The 23,104-nt window shown below is 41.2% G+C and overlaps 1 protein-coding gene across 9 annotated transcripts in view; it reads right to left on the reverse strand.

Moving 5' to 3' along the window:
* Positions 1-23,104, reverse strand: part of MAST4 (microtubule associated serine/threonine kinase family member 4) — an 865,092-nt gene that overhangs the window by 72,598 nt on the left and 769,390 nt on the right. For all 9 annotated transcript variants that reach the window (XM_073623363.1, XM_073623355.1, XM_073623371.1 and 6 more), the window contains 3 exons: positions 20,407-20,474; positions 17,352-17,437; positions 6,121-6,329 (listed from right to left, as the gene is read on the reverse strand). In XM_073623363.1, coding sequence (XP_073479464.1) covers positions 6,121-6,329; positions 17,352-17,437; positions 20,407-20,474 — 363 coding nt within the window. The remainder of the gene's footprint in view (positions 1-6,120; positions 6,330-17,351; positions 17,438-20,406; positions 20,475-23,104) is intronic.

Consider the following 23,104-nt stretch of genomic DNA (forward strand, 5'->3'; position numbering starts at 1 on the left):
GTACATCCCGTACGGGAAAGCAGATACAATTCGACAGGAAGGGTAGTTTTTCAAAAACCACAAGCTGTCAGCCGCAAAGGATGTCAGACCTTGTCGTTTTTCCATTTGCATAACAATTTGAATGGATGACGTGAGCGGAGCCCCACACAGCCACATTTATTGCAGTGTGTGACAGCTAGTGGGAGGGGAGGAGATCCCTCACTAGATGCCAGAACGGGGGATCGGGGGTGAGCCGGGGCCAGTGCATCTGTAACATGTTACACCCTGAATATATGTTACAAAAGGTGAACTTATCCTTTAAAGTTCCATTCAATAAAGATTGCAAAGCTGCTATAGTAATGCAGGTACCTTCACTTATCTGTTTAATCTCAAGTTGCTTAGGATACCCAAAATCCAAGGCACTTTGTTATACAAATAATGACTTTTGCTTCACAAAGTCAAAGACTGGCCCATGCTCTCCTGCACCTAGCTACTGATTCATGAACCCACCCAGAATGCTAAAAGAAATACGTAGGCTGCTAGTGCTGGTCACCTCTCCTAAAAGCTTTGGCTGCCTGGCAATCATGCTGATCCAATGGTCTTTTTTTCATCCTCCACTATCCATGTAAAAAAGTTTCCTAATTTCCTACTGACCCTCTTGATGCTCCAGCATTGCTCTCCTCTCTTTGAGGATGATTGAGGACCAATGCTGGAACAGCATCATTTTACCCATTTCCTGTAAATCATAGCTAGTCAACAAAAACCCTACTAGGAGTGCATCAGCAGGTGCAGCTTGGGCTAGCAAAAGAATGCTGCATAGACCCACACTCACACGTAAACAATGGTCTTTGCAGCAAAACCAGCCTAGAGCAGGTCAGACACTTCTGGAATAAATGTATAGGTCATAGAAATGAAAAAAAAAATTTTTTGACCCAAATCAGTAGTCAGAGTTTAAGTTTTGAATTTACTACTCCAACATTGGCTCATGCTTGTTACAGTGAATCAAATTAATAACAAGAGACAGTCAGACAACAAGCAGTTTCAGAAGGTGATCAGGAATGTCATCCCTCAGTTTTTCTTAGCACAGATTTCCTTTAAGGAACAAGAGCTAAGTATAGGAAGATACCAGCCTGTATTTGCCTGGGACATTTTAGGATTTATTGAGAGGTAAATGTATAAGATTAAAGTACCAGTTTTATAGTCTCTTTGGAATTAAACGGTTCACTTTATACAGGAGCACTTCTCTAAACTGGACCTACAAGTGAATTGGTGTGCCAGAAAACAGCGTGGTTGCACTCGAACCTCCAGCAAAACTGACTTCTAAGGACACCTTAAGAGTCCCACATGCTACCAATTTCTGTACACATGCATACCTCCCAACTTTCTGAGATGAGAAAGAGACACCTATTAGCAAAAAGCATTGATTGGTCAAACCCACAAAAGTTTTCTTGTGCTTACAGTAAACACTGTTTTCGATGCTAATATTTCCCCTTTAGCTTTTTCTTTGATAATTTAGAGTTTATATTGTGTACACCGCTGCTAGCTACTATAGTAACAAAAGGTTACTGTAATCTTAGAAGACAGGGCAGCCATTGTTCCTTTGCAGTCTTATTGGAAGCTGAACAATAGTTAAATGTAGCACGTTATTGTGCAGAATTACAACAGAGATCGAATCAAACATACTTGATGCTGAATAGGTTCATTTGGCTGCCTATAAAAATTGTTAATGCAATATTTTTGCTGTACTGTTTTTAGGCTACACCTGAACAAAGAGCTCCTGCTGAAACAATCACATAAAGCAGCAGGTCTAACAATACTCTAGTAGGGCAAAGGCACACAAGTGTAGACATGGATTTTAAGCTCTCTCCATTAGATCGCCCATACTGAATAGATGGCTTGTAATTGTAAACTTATTGCTTGACATCCTAATAGGCCCTGAGAAGCCATAATGTTGGCCACACACAGTGCAGATTTTGAAAAGTTATATTTCTCAGCTTGCCCACTATAGTAAAACATATAAGACAAAGACCACTATTGAATACAAACTTTTTGGCACAAGCACAAAAAAAAGCATAGCACTTTCATTTCTTAAAGTGGATATAAACCCTCACATATACCCAGTGAAGTGAACAGCCTCAGATAATACACAAAGATGAAACAAATCTCCTTACATTAGTTTTACCTGTATATCTGCTGTCTTCATCTTTATATATTATAGGAAGTGCAGATCACGTTACAGTTTTTCTCTTCCTGGTTACCACCGCAATGAAGCCTGGGCATACAGCCAAGACTGCTGATTGGAGGAAAGGCACACACCCCCTCTTCTCATAGGCAAAGGAAGGAAGGAATTTACAGAGCTCTGCTCTTAGACGGCAAGCTGACTGCTAATCTATTTATAGCAACCTCCCCCCGACACACACTTCTATCTCCCGTCTTGGAGAACGTGTGAGAACTTATCAGGCTGATAACAGCTCTATGGAGGAAGTTCTTGGAGAGAGATAAGAAAACACTGCAGACATATGTGCCCTGCACAAATTTAATGAATCGGGTTTACATCCATTGTAAGTTTGTAGCAGCATTAGTTTTAAAGCAGTATTAAAGCCAAAAGCAAACATTTATTATATTGCAGCATTCCAATTCTTAGATGTGATGGCTGCATTAGTTTCCTTTTTTAGACTTTTCTTCTATTTTCATCTGGTAATCCATACAGTAAGTCTCTTGTTTTTCACAGCACAAACTCTCCAGCAGAATGTATCAGTTTACATGGATTAGACAAACCATTTAACACTAGCAGCGGTGATTAAAATGATCAACTTTTATTTATTCATGCAAAACCTTTATCCCAAAAGGAAAAAAACGGCTTGCTGTAACTGAATATAAAATGTGAGCTGGACAGTGGTGGCCCGGTGGTAATTTTTTTTTTTTTGGGGGGGGTGGCAAACAGTATAACCACCCCCCTGACGGTCGGGTGGTTCTGGTGCACTTACCCCATCTATGGTGGGCAGCGCTTCAGCATCGGCTTCCCTTGCTCGGCGGTGACAGATTTCCCTTCCCCTGCTCTCCGCGGGCATCGCGGCGGCTTCCGTTTCCTCCCTCCTCCTCTGCGACCACCTGGGACTGTTCTCTTGTTGGCCAATCAGAAAATGGGTCTCAGACCTGCTCCTGATTGGCCGGATTAAGGATCAGTGTTTCAGTAGCGAGTATTCATTCATTCGTTGCAACACCTGGGTGGGCTCCTGGCACAATGCTCTGTGCCACTGGCCCACCCAATTTTGAAGTTTATTAGAGCCAGGTGCTTAAAAAAAACACCCCCGCCGCTGTAATTCACGTGCCTGGCATCCTGAAAGGGGCCGAATGCATGAATAGGGGGTGGCGATGTCCTGTCAAAATAGCGGCCATGGATAGAGCATGGGGGTGGTGGCCGTGCATCGAGGGGGCGGCACTCCAGTGGCCCTAATGGATGGGCCGCAACTGGAGCCAATTTGCCAGTGGTTCTAACCTGCTAATACATTTAACACTACCCCCTCCTCTCAGACTGACAACTCTGCTGTGCCTTCTGTGCTCATTCATCCAAGGTTTTGTCTCACTAATATGGGGGGTGTGTTACTGGCCAGATCACCAGGTGAAAAAAAGAGGGGAAAAATCCAAAGAAAAACTGATGCAGCCACCACATCTACTGATTGGTAAGCTGCAATATAACATATTTTTGGTTTTGGGTTTAATACTGCTTTAGTTTCAAGGACAACACCTAATGTGCCAACATACCATTTTGTGAAAAAGGTGTTAATCTGCAGCTATGGCCCCATTCACATGGGCATACCATTATATGCAGTTATAGTACATCTCTAATCAGGACACAACATTGTAAAACACATTTGCATCTTTTTCACTCAAGCAAAAACAAAAAACCCCGCAAAAAAACAAAAACAAACTGAATATTGACTGCAGTTAATAATGCTGAATGTAAAGGAGATTTTTACAGAATTTTCACAACTGCTATCTAGATTCCTTTATTTCTAGATAGCAGTGATAGGAGAGAGGGAGCAGTACTGTGCTTAAAACAGACTCTAAGCCAGTGGTGTACCAAGTGGGGGGCGGGTGGGTGGGCTGCCCCGGGTGTCACACACTGGGGGGGCGTGTCAGGCCGGAGCCCCCCTCCGCGACTGAAGCGGCGACAACGGTGCGGGTTTAGGCAGCGGCGCGGTGACAGGGCAGGTTAGAGCATGGAGAAGCAAGCTGCAGTGGCGTTGCAAGGGGGGTGCAGGTCACACCCGGGTGACACCCGCCAGAAGGGTGACACCCCTTGGCAGGGCCCAGGGCAACACCACTGCACCAACAATCCTCTTCTCTCGCGGCTGCGGGCTGTCCGAGTAGCCCTGAGCAGTCTGAAGCTGCCTCCCCTCCTCTCTGTTTATGTCTACACAGGAGGAGGGGACCTGCTGTGCATGTCCCACGCCAATCTCAGGTACATTATGGGTCCGTCTGACTGTACTGAAGGGGGGGTGTCTGCACTGAATGGGGGGGAGGTCTGCACTGAATGGGGGGGAGGTCTGCACTGAAGGGGGGGAGTTCTCCACTGAAGGGGGGGAGTTCTCCACTGAAGGGGGGAGTTCTCCACTGAAGGGGGGTCTGAGTAACATGCAAGGGGTCCAGAGCTGTGGGGGGCTGTATAATGTAAAGGGGCCCAGAGGTGCAGGGTGCTGTGTAAGGTAAAGGGGTCCAGAGATGCAGGGTGCTGTGTAATGTAAAGGGGTCCAGAGGTGCAGGGGGCTGTGTAATGTAAAGGGGTCCAGAGGTGCAGGGGGCTGTGTAATGTAAAGGGGTCCAGAGCTGCAGGGTGCTGTGTTATGTAAAGGGGTCCAGAGGTGATGTGTAATGTACAGGGGTCCAGAGCTGCAGGGTACTGTGTTATGTAAAGGGCTCCAGAGGTGATGTGTAATGTAAAGGGGTGCAGGGTGCTATGTAATGTAAAGGGGTCCAGAGGTGCAGTTGTGGTGAGGGGGTACACAGTAGTGACAAAGATGTTGGGGGATGCAGAGGTATGCAGGGGGCACAGTGGGGAGTTTTTACATTTTAAAGTGGGGGGGTGCCAAATATAGGATCCGCCCTGGGTGCCAAATGCTCTAGGTACGCTCCTGCTCTAAGCACAGGTACTGTTAGATGGTAAAACAAAAGGGAAAGATTGAGTCATTATAAAGCAGATGTAAATTTGAATTTGGATCCAAGTTTTTGAAATTCGGAGACCTGTCACTATGTCTGACACTTGTTTTGGTCTACCTAGCTGACACTGATTTAATTTTAAATTTTTGGAACATATAGGTTTTACTTTTTAAATATGGTTATCACCAACAGTGTAAGAATCCCAAATTGTGGGTTGTCCCCAGAACAGGAATAGAGAGGAAATCTTCCAATGGGGAGATGAGTTCTGGTGATCCCGGTAACAACCAGGGACCCCCTCCCTTTAGAGGGATTTTATTGCTTGATTTTGCTATGGCACAGGAAGTGAAAGAAAATCTCTCCAATGGTAAACAGATGGTAAAAATAAACCTTACAGGGGTTGTAATCATCCCTCACCCTATCCAAAATGAAAAGAAAATATTGCCTTTAGTTCTACGTTATTTTTGCAGATCCTACCTATGAAAACATGAAATTGCAACTACCATTGCCTACTTTTTGCTGTCTCGTAATAACTTAACAAGACACCTACATGTCACAGCTATAACGAAGAGGGGGAGAAAACTGGGCTAGATGCGCATTTATCATTTAGGAGCTTTTTTCCTGAGACCATTTTGAGTAACAAAGTGATCAGGTATCCAATAACTACACAAATAGTTTCCTGATCATTTCTGCAGGTTCATAGCTGACTAATAAAATAATCCCCAACCACAGGTGTTAAATGGAAATGTAAGCATAAAAAGATTACATGATTTACAGTATGGTGATCAACAGGTCTTTTAAATTACTGACTCCTGCACTGTTTTTAAAACCATGTTCTAAAAAAAGACATATGTCTGAAAGAACCATACAAACCAATCAAATGCTTTTATTGTGTTACCTACATATCAGAATAAAACAAGAATGATAAACCATGGAAAATGTGGTGAACTGAGAATGATCTTTAATTAAATGGTATTGTCTTACCTTCCACGTACTCCATGACCATGCATAAGTGGCGTCTGGTCTCAAAGGAACAATACATGCTGACCACAAATGGATTCTCTGCAAATGTTAAAATGTCCCTCTCCACAAACGCCTGCTGAATCTGATTTCGAAGGACTAGGTTCTGTTTATTGATTTTCTTCATTGCAAATCTTTGACGCGTTTCCTTATGGCGGACAAGGTAAACAGCCCTGGAAACCAGATAAATCCATGTAATGAATTCTACTTAACACTTATTGACCTGTAAACAAGCTGCAATTAAAGAGGTCAGCATCCCTAGGAAACCTCTAATGTAAAACTATTCCATGACTAAAAAAAAAAGAAAAATTCTTGAAAAATAAAAAGATTGAAAAAAATGTTTTAAACAGCTAAATTCAAGGTGCATCAAAACAAAAGGTGTTAACAGTTTTGAAGTTTGTCTTCTTTATAAAGCGGCCACGTCGAGTAGAATAGCCTGTTCCCTACCAGCAGCTGCAAAGTGGCACCCTTGCTCCCTGTGGGGAGCAGTGGTCTCTCTGAGCAAACCCTTAATCTCTGTGGGGAAGCAGTGGTTTCTCTGAGCAAACCCTAATGCCCCATACACACGATCGGACTTTCTGCCAACAAAACCGTGGATTTTTGTTCGAAAGTTGTTGCCTCAAACTTGTCTTGCATACACACGGTCACACAAATGTTGGCCAACAATTACGAACATGGGAACGTGGTGACGTACGACGAACCGAGAAAAAGGAAGTTCAATAGCCAGTGAGACTCCTTCTGCTTGATTCCGAGCATGCGTGAACTTTTGTGAGACGGACTTGTGTACACACGATCGGACTTTCCGACAACAAAGTTTTGTTGGCAGAAAAATTGAGAACCTGCTAGCAAACATTTGTTGCTGGAAAGTCCGACAGCAAATGTTCGATGGAGCACACACACGGGTCGGACTTTCCAACAACAAGCTCACATCCAACATTTCCCATCGGAAAATCCGACCGTGTTTACGTGGCATTACTCTCCGTGGGGAAGCAGTGGTCTCTCCGAATAAACCTTTATTCTCCGTAGGGAAGCAGTGGTCTCCCTTCATCAGTCCAACACATCCACTTACTGTTCAGACCTATAGCTCTGCAATCCGCAGTACATCCACAAGTACATGCTACCTACTGATTGGAGAGCACTGGCTCTAAACAAGCAGGGAGTATGTTGGACCACTATAGACAGACCATTATTTCCACATATACAGTAAGGGTCCCAACGGTGTAGCTTGCTGGCAGGTAACAAAACTTCTCTATACAGAACAATCTTTTCTATATAAAATGATAACTTGTATAAAAAAGATAGCAACACATGGCATCAAGTACATAAAATGGAAGGTTAGTCTTTGGCTTCATTGCCTGCATGTTTGTTCAAGATCAGCATTTCACTCAATGGTACACAATCGACTGCTACTCCTTTCTCTCATCTGCTCCTCAGTAACATTCAACTTCTGCTCTGTCTCCTTTCTAACTGGTACAGAATAGGCTTCTGCACAGCCTACCCCACCCACAACAATCATCTTCTCCTCTTCCCACTTGCCCTTCATCCAGTCATATTTAGCTTTCACTCAATGTTCCCAGTGGTCTATGATCAGCTCCGGCCCACAGATTTCCCTTTTCCTCAATCACCGTCTGTGCTGCCCCTTTTCTCTTCCCTCTAGTCCCAATTAGCTAATTTCTGTCTCCACTCACACCCCCTGGTAGACATGAAGGTACCCCGTGCCTCACCTCCTCAGCCTGCCCCCTGAGAATCAAGCTAACAATAGGTGTCTGAGATCCCAATGAAAACTTTGCAAACTTAAAACAAGCTGTTGTATCTTTAAAAGTAATATTTTGCAGCTGAGCAGACAAGTGGCAAGCTGTCAGCTGTGCAATTAATGATTTTTAACAATTTCCCAAATAAGATAAAGCGTGTCTCATCCATAAAATTAACATAGTGGACCTCCTGCACGTAGTTAAAAGCTGCACAACATCCCCTTGCCTGCTTTCATGCCAAACTTCCCGCAGTGTGTGGTGAACAGCTGCTACTTTCCAAAGCGGCAGGAAATAAATTATCCTGAAAAAGTACAGACAAGTCGTGATGGACGTGCAAGAAAAAGACCGACTTTTAGAAAGAAAAAAAAGTCACTGGTAAGCTGTAGCAAATTAAAAGTGACCTGAAGCATGGGTAGAGGAAATATGTGATCCTTCTTCAGGGAAATCAATATAAATTGGGGCCTTTTATTTTGTTCTGGATAGAATGGGAGGGGTTTTTATTGCTATTTGCATCCCTAATATGGAGTTTCCCCTCAGTTGCAGAACCACCCACCCAATTTCTTGTTTTGGCATTGCAGGGACAATAAACTGGCCATATGCAGCTCAAATTTTTTGAGTCGCGAGAAAAACTGCCTTTGTCGAGACCACCTGGCTTGACAAATGTCAAATGGAAAATTGTCAAAGTGGAGTTACCCTTTAAAAGTAATAAAACATCTATCCAGTGGGGTCACAGACAGAATTAAGAACATGTCTGTCTTTTGACCGTTAAACTTGAAGGATTTGCAAGGTTCCAGTAAGGATACACCTTTCAGGATGAACAATCACAAACTACAGTATATAATTTGTTTTAGAAAAATTAAGGATTAATTAACACAGAGCTGATCTCTTTAACATGCATATGATAAAAAAAAAAAAAAAAAATGAGCATTCCCTCCAACACTAGGGTGCAAAATGTCTTTCATTGCTTTCCTTACAAGATTACGTATAATAAAAAGGTATAGTTATGCCTTCAATAGCTCATATACATATGCAACAGATAAAGAAGCGGATCCAGGTTGAGCTTCTTCTGTCCCATATCTCAGTCAGCTGCCAGGATAGCAACAAATGATTCTACTTGGGAGAGGCAGCAAAATATACACATTTTGGCAACATATCATCCTTTGCTTTTTGTGGTTTGGAAAAGGTTAGAAAATCACCCAGGAGGTGGCGATATCCACCGCAAACTCTTAGAGAGGTCTAGTGGATTTTTAGCCTTCAAACCAGGATGACCACTGGTTTAAATTCTCGTTATGATGTAGATTTATTTCTCAAATGAATACCAATAATGGTGTATTTTGTGTATATTTTTCATTTGTTTTTCTTATTATTTTCAATCTAATTTTTTCATACTTAGATGTCTGTCTAGGATTTGTTTTCTATATCTATTGCTACAACACATCTTCCATTACTGATCTCTGAATTGCTACACCTGATATGCTGATGTTTTAATTGTGTGGTCTAATGAGCTAATTGTTTGGAAGGTGGAGCTTATTTTTGATATGTATAGGTCTCATTTTGTATTTTAAAAATGTGCTGTGATCAAGGCTTTTCTGTGGAAACGTGCAAGTCCTTATATCTTTTACTCACTCATGTATCAATAAAGCTGTTATAAGAACTTTTGGAGTACAGTAAAACCTTGGATTGCAAGCATAATTCATTCCGGAAGCATGCTTGTAACCCAAAGCACTTTGTATCAAAGCAAATTTCCCTTAAGAAATAATGGAAATGTAGATGATTTGTTCCACAACCGTTTATTCATAAGTCCTTCAATTTATACTCCATCAGTGGCGGCCGGTGTAAATTTTTTTGGTGGGGGGGTGGCAAACAGTATGCCACCCCCGTTGGTCGGTCGCTAGAACTTACCCCATCACCGACGGCCTCCCATTCTCCTGCTCTCCAGGGGTCATCACTGTGACGGCGGCTTCCGTTTCCTCCCTTCTCCTGGGTGGCCAATCGGGAGTCTTCTCTTTTCGGCCAATCGGAAAACGGGTCTCACACCCGCTTCTGATTGGCGGGACTGAGGTTCTGTGTTTCAGTAGCGAATATTTATATATATATTCATTCGCTGTTGTAACACATCTGGGTAACCATAAAATGTCCATCCACAAATGGAAGCCTCCACAAGGGGATTAGAAGCAAAATCCAGCAGGAGCTACAGAGTATAAAGGAGAAGAGAGGCGCCTCTAAGTGTAGCAATATGGTTACATTTAATGAAGGTACAACATTTAGCAACTCACATGGATGATGATTAAAAGAGGCACATCTAAGTATGCAGGCATCTGGGGTAAAGCTGTCCACATAGACCAACCCCCGCACCGCCGACTCTCAGCGACGTCAGTCTGCAATCGTGACCGGGAAGACTACCCTGCAGTAGAACGATCTGAAAGCGTGGCTTGAATCGCTCATTGAGCGCAGCGTGGAAGGAATGACGTCGATGCGGGGGATGGTCTATATAGACAACTTTACCCCGGATGCCTGCATACTTAGATGTGCCATCGCTTGTATATCAAATCAAAATCTATTAAAAAATGTTGCTTGTCTTGCAAACACTCTCAAACCAAGTTACTCTCAAACCAAGGTTTTACTGTATATGGCTCTATCTTCTATATTACTGCTTATCTTTGATGTTGGAGGACATCAGAGCCAAAGCACCCGCCTGTGGATTTCCTTCTCAACCACACTGCATGCTTAGGTATATTCAGTGGTGGCTTGTTTTTTTGGGGGGCAACAAACAACCACCCCTCCAGTCGGCCGCTGTCAAGCGGTCCGGTCCGCGCCACCCATCTCCCCATCGGGTGGCAGCCGTCGGTCAGCACTTAACCCATCTAGGTTGCGGGCAGGCAGCGCTCCTAAGGGCGATGAGACTTCTCCATCGGGTCTTCTCCTCCTCTGCATCACGATGGCTTCTGCCGTGCTTCTCCTCCTCCCTCCTCCTCCTAGGCATCCAATATGATCGCCTGTCTTTTCAGCCAATCAGGTGATGGGTCTCAGGACCCATTTTCTGATTGGCCAGGAGGATCAGTGTGGCAATAGCGTATATTCATTCGCTATTGTCACACAACTGGGTGGGCTCGGAGCGCAGTGCTCTGTGCCCTGGGCCCACCCTTTTTTGAAGCCTCTGGCTCTAATCACATGCTTTAAGAAAAAAAAACACCCCCTCATTGGAATCCATGCATCCGGTGCCCTGCATGTAGATTAGGGGGCTGGATGCATGGATGAGGGGCAGGACCCGTGCGCCCCTTACAGAAAGTTTTGGGAATAGCTAGGCAAGCATGAGGAACAGTGGCTGAGAATCCTATTTTGAGGATTTTGTGTATGAAGTATAAATGCCAAGTCCACCAAAAATGACTGGTTTAGAAGAGTTGTTTGCAGCTTTCATGACCTACTGGCCTCTCAAGTCTATCAGGGACCTACCTTATTCTGAATTCCCAGCTTCATCAGTTTCCTCAAACCCTACAACACTTTGTTCTCTGACCTTACATTACAAAGAATACAGCTGGGCGAGGAACACCACCCTAAATGAAGTTCACAACGGCTGAAATGGCGAGTTACAGTAGAAAAAGGTGGGAGATTCAAACAACTTGGGAGTTGAAACCATTTTTCAGTGGAATAGCTCTTTGTAGCAGTAATGTTGTGAGGACTAAACAGTTAAAAATAATTTAAGAAAAAAATTCTAATGCTTATCATGACAGCAGAATCCCTTTTGGTTGAAGTGTAGGAACCATTAACCGTGCAATTTTAATATGCAAATGAAAAATGAATAGTATTTCAGTTTCAGATTGTACTAAAGCAATGTACGGAATTGACTGCATACAGACAACACGCACCGTCTGATCCCAAAGGATCTGTTCCACTTGTGATTTCTAACTAAATTACACTGGCAGCCCTGACTGCATTTTTTAATTGTGAGCAATGGAAGTTTGGATGGGAGTGTTTGTTTTTTTCCATTTGAGTTCTAGTATCTTCAGAGTCGTTTCCATTGCATAGACTATCGCTGACACATTGCTCTATTTACAGGCATGTGAACTGATTAATACATGGCACAATGTACATATTATCCATTTAGCACCTGGATATATTGTTCTGCAGTGTTTAGTTTCAAAACCAATGCTGACCTTTGCCAGCAATGTGAATGAAACATTCCTAAATATTATCATTGTTTTATTTTTAAGTGGATCTAAACACTACACATACTGGTGGCTTGAAGAATTCACTAGTATGTGCCAATTGCTAGAATAAACACTTGTTAAATTCACAAAGCAGTGGCTTCAGTTAGAATTCCTGCCTGAGAGAGAATATGGAGGGGTTGTTTACCAAAAATGCTGCAAAACTCATTTCCCTGTCCTTGTTTCAAATTTCAGGTCTACTGAAAGGCCAATCCGATCATTTCCTGCAGTGCATGCCCTGTTACCTTTGAGTTAGAAAATCTTCAATATACCTATGTGGAGAAAACTTTTTGGTGACACACTGCTTCATGAGCAGCTCCAGTGACTAAAAGTGGGGATTATCAGCACCGAGCCTTCAGAAAAATGGTTTATAGGTTGCACTTAAAAACCTGTGATCGACCCATCTATCCTCCCTAGCAAATCTACTCAGTGAGCTATGCATATACGGACTACTGTCCAATTTCAAGGTAAATCTGCATAAATCAGAGGCCCTCAGTATTTCTCTCCCCTCAACGATCCAATTTCCCATTTCAGCGGGCCACAAAGGCTATCCAATACCTATGGACCAAGATTACCACAAACCTCATTCTCCTTTATAAACTAAACTTCCTACCATTATTGTCCTCATTAAATTCCGACCTGGAGAGATGGAAAATATTTGCCCTATATTGGTTTGGCAGATGTAATGTTCTCAAAATGACCATTATGTCTCATCTTCTATATCTGCTGTAGACTTTACCTATGAAGAGCCCACAAGCCTATTTCCGTTCAGTCTGAACATCTTTTATCAAATTTGTGTGGAGAGGAAAAGCCCCTCATATCCGAAACCTATTACTTCGGCCCAAACTTAAAGGAGGAGTGGGACTGCCTGATCCTGCCATGTATTTCACCGCTGTCTATATGGCAAGAATAGTGGACTGGTGCAGGCATGTTTTTTAAGAAATATGGGTTTCCTTTTACCAAGACAGCACCATTCTCCTCTTGCTGGCCCTCTATGGGCAGGCAAACGATATACTTAGGATATTATTAACCATTTCTTAATAGGACCGATCCTGACCGAAGACGACAGATTTTACAAAATGGGACGGTAATAGACTCCCTCGGTCGGACATGCTGGAGATGTGAAACACAGGTAGGCATGCTTTTACATATATTTTGGAAATGCCCACTCATCCGGCCTTTCTGGCAACAAGCCCTCCATATCATCCAAAATCTCACCGGTTTCACCCTTTTTGATAATCAGGCAGCAGCCCTGATGAACTTGACACCTATGTCAAGAAAACGCTACCACAAATCCCTACTTAAAAACCTACTGAACACTGCCAGAGCCTGTATCTCTACTATGTGGTAACAGTCACCCCCCATTGTAACCCAATGGTTTGCCAGGGTGAATGATATACAACGCATGAACAACTGACCTTTGCCCTCTGGAACAAATCCGAGGAACATAAGATCAGGTGGCTCTATTGGGACCTATTCCACTTCTCTGATAAATTCCTTCAATACGCTTAAGGTGGTCTATACGACCTTCCATCCTACCTGATGCAATGGTTCTTGCCTAAGCCACCTCCCCCCTCCTTCCCTAGCCCTTACCACTTCCTGTCCCACCCCCCTCTCTTTTTGTTTTTTCCCTTACCCCTTATTTCCTTGGTATCTCTCCACACTTCTCTATTATAAATTGTAAAGTTTGGTTTGCTCCAACAAATTTACATGACTGATGGAACAGCAGGAAACAGCTTGCTATAGCTCAGTTTTCTCTCTTTGTGCATGATCCCAACTCATGCTAGGGTTTATGTTATATGTAATTGTCTTTGGAATTTTGTTTAATATACAATTTGTTCACTAACCTGGGGGACTTGATCATTTCGACCTGTACTTTCCAATATTCGGATTGTCTACCTTTACATGTGCCTTTATAACACACCTTCCCAGTTGCCTGTATATTAAGATTTATTTTTTTTTGTCAATTTATCATATCATAAGCTATGCCATTTTCTGTCACAATATGAATCCTGGATGTAAACTTTAAAAAAAAAGAATTGATCTATATTTCTATCTGCTTTCTTTGTAAACAAATGTAACCACAGCTTGCATCAATCAAGCCTTAAGGTGAACAAGTACTAAAGTGACTATTATAAGAAAATCAAAAGGTCCATTTAAAGCTGGGTACAAACTTGTTTTTTTTTTTTGTTTTTTTGTTTTTTAGATTAACCAGTGGACTGAAGGAAAAAAAAAAATGGACACAAGCAAGGTGGATGCACAGCTCAAACATATAAGGACTCATTTGTTTAGGTCATGGAGATGAATCTGATGAATAAAGGTATATTTAAACTTTGCAACTGGCACATTTTGTTATCCTTTGCTATTTTTTTTTTTTTTTTTACATTTAATTCACATCTTCAATGCCTTTAACAAGGTTCTGTCACAAAATGTAACACAGAATACAAACTTCCCATGGAACTAAGCACTTGCTTTTTTAGACACACTGGGTACCTGGTTTTTGGTATTTGTTCAATCTTGCAGATTTTTATATCCAACTTCTCTAAATCAATTGTTTCCACTATTATAAATTTATGGATTTGTTTCTTATATTTAAATGGTGACATCTATTGCATAATATTTAATCCTATTTTGTATGTAAATTAAATAATTTATGTCAGACCATGCTTTGTAAACCAGTATTTCTTCTCTGGAGCTGACTTACTCTCTCAGTGAAAATGAACAATTGTGGGCATGTAATTAAACCACTGTACCTGGCACCACAATGTACTGATTCATCAAACTAAACATTGGTTGACTAGATTAATCTCCAATTCTAAACTACAAATATATTTCCCACTGACTCATGCACAGCAGATATACAGATAGGCATAAGAAAAGGCAGACACTCCTTTGGGTTACTTTGCTATTGGATACACAACTCATTCTGTAATAAACAAAATTAACGTTGAATGGAATGCATCGCACTAGTGAAAAATAAATACAATGCATTACAAAACAGACAGATCATGCATATGTGCTGACAGGTATCATACAGACAAAAGAAGAGAGAAGAGTGGACAAAATTGATGACTCCTGAGTGTGTTGCTGTTCCCAATCAGCAGGTGGGGAGATGGGACCATTGTATTTCCTACTTCTAATAGAAAAAGTGGAGTAACCTTTCTAGCTACACTGCCTTACAGAGGTGTATGCATTACAAAAGCGCCTGGATAATTTACAAATCTTTGGTAGATTAGACAATTCACATATGTATATGTGTAGTTAGCTGTTTACCTAAAGATCACCTTTAAACAAAATGTGTTCCAGTGTGCCATTGATCACGATAGACACTTATCTAGAGCTAGATGTCCATTATGTCCTCTAGATGCCCAGAACTGGCTAGATCAGTTCTAAGACTGCATGTAACAACAAACGGGTCTTTAGTGTGTAAATAATATAAGATTTTGTTATGACTTAACTTATGTAAATTACATATATAATTTTAAAAGATTTTTTTTTTTTACAAACCTTTCATTTAAAAGCATCAAATTATAGCCTGGCATTCCCCATGAACACTTAGTGATGATTCACAACTATTACAAGGCAAAAACCTGGATTACTTCATGTGCACACCCCTTCACCTATTTGTTTAATATAATGTCTTATATTCCAGGGGGCAGATCAGCTGAAAGAAAGTATTTTGGACTAAGAAAGGAACGCATGTCATTTAATCTTTCCATAATACAAAATCAATCCTATGAACAAACAAATATCAAATTACATTGCTCAGCAAAGGAAGCTTTGCAAAATCAAAGTGTTTACATGCATAGGATACTTGAATTTACTGTGCTGAGTGCAGTTTGGTGACCACGGTAACTCAGGTTGGGCACGCATTGTTATTTAAACTGAAAATCCAGCACAATCATTCTTGTCCCTCTCTAATAATATTATTAAACAAAATTTAGATAGCACTAGCAGTTTAAATGGTGCAAACTTACAGACACTGCAAAGGCAATGATAAAGAGGACTCTGTGATAAATCCTATAAAGTAAAAGAAGTGCACAGAAACCATGATTGAGTGACAACTATATCTATAAGGTTGTCATAAACGAAATATCTCGGAATGCAACAATTACCACAGGGTGTGGGTGGGTGTGTGTGTGTGTGTGGGGGGGGGGACACTTGTCCACAATCAAATCTGAGCAGTGTATGTTTAAAAAAAAAAAAAAAAAATCTTCCTTTTCGGTCATTTCTGGCAGTAGCTTCACCATCGCAAAGCCTAAAACTATGGGCGTTCCAATGGGGTTGGGAGAGAGTCCCAGAGAGTCCTGACCCCGTCCCCTCTACACACAGAGTCCAGACCTGCAGCGAGGGGGAGGGAAGAGGGAGTGGAAACAGTCAGCATACCATTCGGGGCACCGGGGGGGGGGCTGAGACCATTAGCTTGTGTTGTGAAGAGAGTGCTATCATTTCACAAAAAACACAAGCTGACAAGCTTGTATACAAGTATTGTATACATACTGCATACAAGCTACACTTGTCCGAGACAGCATAGTATTGCACCTGGCTTGTACTGTTCCTAGCTTGAGTTTTTGGGAAAGAAAGCCCTTTTCTCCAGCTACAATGATTCACAACACAAGCTAACAGTTCCCACTCTCTCCATTCCCCTGATTAGCAGGTTGCAGCTCTGGAATCAGTGCAAACTAAATAGGAGCGATTAGGAGACCACACTGCACAGTTCAGCAATGTTCTGTCAGGCAGCTTAGGAGGAGGGGACCAGGACTGTGTGGACTTGGTGTATACTGCCTTCCAGGCCATCTCTCCTGACTCTCAGAAGCCCAAATTTGTTGATTAATGTTGTCGGAGAGGTAGTTGAATGGGCAGAGCTAGCTATTAGACAACACAGTTCAGCAACCCCTGCACAGATTAAGGTAAGGACAAGTGCTATGTGCACAGGATCCCATGGAAGGTTTATCAAGCTTGTTTTTTTTTCTGGTGATAGTTCTTCTTTAAATTTAAACTCGTCATAGGTTGTCTGTAGGTAGAATGAGGGTTTTTAGTCAGATATAAAATTACCCACTTCCCTTTTTAACCTGCTAAAAGAGAACATTAATTAATACCACAACTACTGTGTCAGAAAACATCTGCAAAAAAAAAAAAAAAAGAAACATAACTCAAGTTGGGCTTCTTTTCAAACTAACCAAAAACCCTCCTATTATTTAAATTACAAAGTATTGTCATGGTCTATTACAGAACATACCCATAAGCACCATTGCTGATCAGTTTCATTGTTTCAAAGTCAGATTCACAAGGTTTTCTTCTCATTTTCAGTGACCGATTCGAGCTCTGGAAAAGAACACATTGTTAAAACACAGGCTGCAAACAGCGGCAAAGCTATGTTATGTAGCAGTTCTGAATACAAACCCAATTCCAAAAAAGTTGGGACACTGTGTAAAATCTACATAATAGAATACAATAAAACAAAGTAGAAAACATCAAATGTTTAAATTGAGAAAAAGTATGATTTTACGAAAAAATAAGGTAATTTTGAAATTGATGGCAGCAACACGTCTCAAAAAAAAAAAAAAAAGTTAGGACAGGGCAACAAAAAGCTGGCAAAGTGGTACTAACAAGGAAGAGCTGGATGAACATTTTGTAACAAATTAGATTAATTAGCAAAAGGCCAGTAACATGACTGGGTATAAAAAGAGAATCTTAGAGTCAGAGTGTCTCAGAAGTAAAGATTGGCAGAGGTTCACCAATCTGTAAAAATCTGCGTCTAAAAATTGTTAAACAATTTCAGAATAATGTTACTCAATGTAAAAGTGCAAAGACTTTAAATATACCATCATCTACAGTATATAATATCAAAAGATTCTGAAAATCTGGAGAAATCTGTGTGCAAGGGACAAGGCCGAAACACAATATTAGATGCCCATGATCTTCGGCCCTCAGATGGCACTGCATTAAAAACTGGCATGATCATGTGATGCCTTTGATAACGTTGATGACGTAACGCGTTAGGCAGAGCTACGCACTTACGTCATACCCAGCTTAGTGACAAGGAGCTTGGAGCGCAGCTGAGGCGCACGATGAGAGCCATTTGCTCCCTGGACACTGCTAATTTTTGACCATAGCTGTAGTTTGTGCTTCTTCCCCTTGTGGGAAGCATTGCTTTTATTGGTTTTTATAGATAAAAGTTTTTATACTGCTGCACTATGAGAGCCCTGTCTTTTCCTTAAGAGGATGTGACTACAGAAAACTGGTGAGACACTTCCTTGTTTACCGTGTTGGAGGTTGCGTTGAACACAGGATCGGTGGGGATATCCCACCCGGGATAGGAGCTCATCCACCTCTAAAGATACACGCCTTCTACCCCTGTAAGGGTGCCAGGAGCTGGTGAGTGGGAACCCTTAAAGGGGGATCACAGGAGTCACTGGATGTTTTTTTGGAGCACAAGAGTCACCTAGATGTTTCTTGTATGAACACTTATTTTTTTGCATGAACATTTTTTTGGTATGAACATTATTGCCATTTTTGGAGCTACACCTCATTTTCCTTAATTTTACATATTTTTTTGTACATTTTGTTATGAATATTTTTATACACATTTTTTGGTATGAATATTTTGCCATTCTGGAGCTTCACCTTTACAACATAGGGACTGTTTACATATTTTATATTTTGGATTTGGATATTTACCATATGTGTTTGGTCTTTCATCTATGTAACTTTACTGATAGCGGGGTACTTCTGTATGTGGGACCCCCGTTTATGGCAGGTGGTGCACTCATTATTCTTTCACCACTGATGCAGGAGATGCTCTGATATACGGTTTCAACACATTCTGTTTATTAATCTACCCACATTTATCGTATCTTAGGTGGGTGTTAGCACATTTACATTTGGGATTAGTACACATGTATTGTGTTTATGTAGGGACCCTGTCCCCATCACCATAGTAAGCGCCACTCTCCCCTCACCTTTTTACTTGAATTATGTGATGAACATCACAGCATGGGCTCAGGAATACTTCCAAAAAATGCTGTTTGGGAACACAGTTCGCTATGCCAATTAAAAATGCAAGTTAAAGCTATGTCATGCAAAGAAATTCAGATTCAGAAAAGCCACAGTCTTCTCTAGGCCAAAGTTCAGTTCTCAGACGTTCAGTTCTTAGACTCTTAAAAGAAGAGGGGATGCTACAACGTGGTAAACATGGCCCCATCCCAACTTTTTTGAGAAGCATTAATGCCAAAAAATTCAGTTACCCAATTTTTTTAAATTAAAATGGTACATTTTCTAAGATTAAACATTTGATATTTTTTTCTATTGTGAATAAAATATGGGTTTATGAGATTTGTAAATCATTGCATTCTGTTTTTATGTACACAGCGTCCTGACTTTTGGAACTGGGGTTGGAGAAATTACATACGTTGCAGATTAGGTTGCTAAAAAATAACTTTTGTTGACCGTGTTTTTCTGTTTAGCGTATATGTTAAACTACATGGACACCCCCCAGTTTGTTTCACAATGGCAGAGCCATAATGACATGGTTTGATGAGTTTGGTGTGGAGGAACTCAAATGGTCTACATTGAGCCCTGAACCCACCAACCCTACTAAACACATTTACATTGAAGTGGAATGTCAATTGTGAGCTAGGTCTTCTCAGCCAACGTTAACGTTATTTCCCAACATCATAAAAGCTGTACATGATAGTCAATAAGCTTAAGTTCAAGTTCAAGTTCAATTAAGTTTTGACAAAAAAAAACAAACCTGGAAGCTGATTGGTTTCTCTGCAGAGCTGCACCACATTTTGCACTCTCCAGTTTTAGCAAATCAACCCCACTCTTTTGGATGAATGACCACTAATTCCCTTAGACACATTCCAAAATCTTGTGGAAAGTCTTCCTAAAGAATGGAGGCTTTTATAATAACAAGAATAAGGCCAATTCTATACTTGTGGTTTTGAAATGAAATGTCCATCAAGCTCATATATAATTGTGATGTTCAGGTTTCCACAAACTTTGGACCATAAGGTAGATGACTCATATCTCTAGACTCATAGCTATCAGTTATCTGTCCAGTGGCAAGATCTCAAAACCTGTGCTCTTATCTCCACCTACCTACTGGATCCTTCATTTATTTTCCATCACAAAGAACGCAAAGCAAGTAGCTAGCCATGGGATTTGTAAACTATCAAAGAAAATCATTCTCCACCTATCATTAAAGTAGTATTGGGTATACAATATGTGGCAGATGTATGTACAATATTTCTTGTTAACCTGACAAATACAATTTTGTTTGTAACACTTACACTGATAGACTCATCTGTTTCAGGAGTTTCCACTGTACTACTATCATAAGTAGCCAACAAGGCCATTTCTAAAACAGAAGAGAAAATTAGAATGTAGGTCTATACACACTATACAGACATACAGGAATACACAATACAATGGTAAACAGCAAATTCAGAGCAAGAAACATTTTAAAGCCTCAAATTTTAGTAATAAATGCAACAGGAAATACTTCAGGGTATTTACTGTAAGTTTGGTAAGATAGACCTGGGCCCCTTTTTTCTGCATCCTCATTGTATATATGGTAAATGCATATGTTGAAATCATAGCCTGCAAGTAATAATTAGGTAAAGGATGATACAATATTATAGTACTTTAACAATTAATATAGCACGCCACATGGAAATATCTATAAAAGCAGAGAATCAGGTAAATATGAAATACTGCATATGAAAATTAAGTAGTCTTTAGACTCCTTTTGTAGCCTCTAGCCTCCTTTTCACATGGCTAGTTAAGCTTTGCTCACAGAGTACTATTGTTTAGAGAACTCAATAGCTTGAGAGCCAAAAGGGATGACTCATCCCTTATCAGAGGGTCTAGACAGAGGTTTCAATTCGGCAAATCTTAAAGCAGGCCACTTCTGCTAAGATGCCCTTTGCTAACCCATAATGCTCTAGGAATTATTTTGCCATGTATTAAATGTTTTTTTTTGTGAGACAAAGCTTACATACTATATGTACTGTACATAGTGAAACAAATGATGATTTTTACAGGTAAGCCAAAAATCCTAAGGACACAGGATTTTAGTCTTAGACTATGGGATGTGCAGCTACCTTCACATGATTGGACATTGGCAAACAAGCTGTAAGGACATCCCTAGCATAGTCAGTCCCACGCCAAGCAAAGTTTAAAGTCTTTTGCTACAAATGGCTAAAATTGGTGGTATTGGATATGACATGTAGGGGCATACAATGACACAGAACCTTCTTAAAAATATCTTAAGTTAGGGCACCTCCTCATTGAGAGGTGGGCTTATTCCAAGACTTTGCTGACTTGGAGGATTAGTGCTGATGACAGAAATGTGAGCCGGGCTTGGACATAAACCTGAAGGCATGACAGAAACTAAAGTAACTCTTCTTAATCTGAGCAGCTGAAGGGGCAAAAACTTTAACCTTTTTTTATTGGCAAGAGGGTCATGCCTGTAATTTCCCTAATTTCCTGTACAAAATAAGGTCTGTTGGCATGGACCATAGGGTGAGTACATGGATTAAAAACTGGCTACAGGGGCAAGTTCAGAGGGTGGTGATAAATGGGAAGTACATGGAATGGTCAGAGGTGGGTAGTGGGGTCCCCCATGGTTCTGTGCAGGGACCAATCCTATTTATTTTGTTCATAAATGACCTGAAGGATGGAGTAAACAGCAGAGCAATAACTTATCCGCAGGATATGGAAACCTTGCAAAAAGATCTGAACAAATTAATGGGGTGGGCAATTACATGGCAAATGAGGTTTAGTGTAAAAAATGTAAAATAATTCATCTGGGTGGCAAAAATATGAATGAAATATATACACTGGGGGGAGAACCTCTGGGGGAATCTAGGATGGAAAAGGACCTGGGGGTCCTAGTAGTTGATAGGCTCAGCAATGGCATGCAATGCCAAGCTGCTGCTAAAACAAGCAAACAGAATATTGGCATGCATCAACTCCAGAGATAAAATGATAATTCTCCCGCTCTGCACGACTCTGGTCCGGCCGCACCTAGTGTATGCTGTCCAGTTCTGGGCACCAGACCTCAGGAAGGATGTACTGGAAAGGGAGCGAGTACAAAGAAGGGCAACTAAGCTAATAAAGGGTCTGGAGGATATTAGTTATGAGGAAAGATTGCAAGTACTGAACTTATTCTCTCTGGAGAAGGGACGCTTGAGAGGGGATATGATTTTAATTTATAAATACCGTACTGGTGACCACACAATAGGGAAAAAACTTTTTGCGGACGGGAGTTTAACAAGACACGTGGCTACTCATTAAAATTAGAAGAAAAGAGGTTTAACCTTAAACTGCCTAGAGGGTTATTTACCGTAAGAGGGGCAAGGATGTGGAATTCCCTTCCACAGGTGGTGGTCTCAGCGGGGAGCATCGCTAGTTTCAAAAAACTATTAGATAAGCACCTGAACGATCGCAACATACAGGGATATACAATGTAATACTGACATATAATCACACACATTGGTTAATCTTGATGGACTTTTTTCAAGTGTCTAAGGAGTTGCCAAAGAGATGTTTCCCTTCCAAAGGGCATCCTCACAAGGGACTTCTTGCATGGAAGTAAAACAGACCAACGCTTGAACCAAAGGATCCTTCGCATATGCACCAAAAGGAGTCTCATTCTGGATATTTGACATTCCACCCTGGATACACAGGAGGAGGGGGTGTGCCTGAAGGAGCTAGAGAAGCTTCTGAAGAGGGCAGTGTCTAACAATGGGGACAGTGGTCAGGAATATCAGAATCAGGACCGTAAGGAGAGATGCTACAGACTCCCCTGGGCTGTCATCGGAGTGTGAGTTGGTAAGGTCTGCTGACCCATTTCCCTTGCACTTGATCTCTTTTGTGTAGTTAAATTAACTTATCAGAGATACTCACGACCTGTACAGTACAGCTAAAAGAGTTAATGGTTCTGTGACCAGTCACTATAGGCAGCAGGAGCCCAGAACGTCCAAG

The sequence above is a fragment of the Aquarana catesbeiana genome, linkage group LG01 (assembly GCF_042186555.1).
Source record: "Aquarana catesbeiana isolate 2022-GZ linkage group LG01, ASM4218655v1, whole genome shotgun sequence".
Classification (NCBI taxonomy): Eukaryota; Metazoa; Chordata; class Amphibia; order Anura; family Ranidae; genus Aquarana; species Aquarana catesbeiana.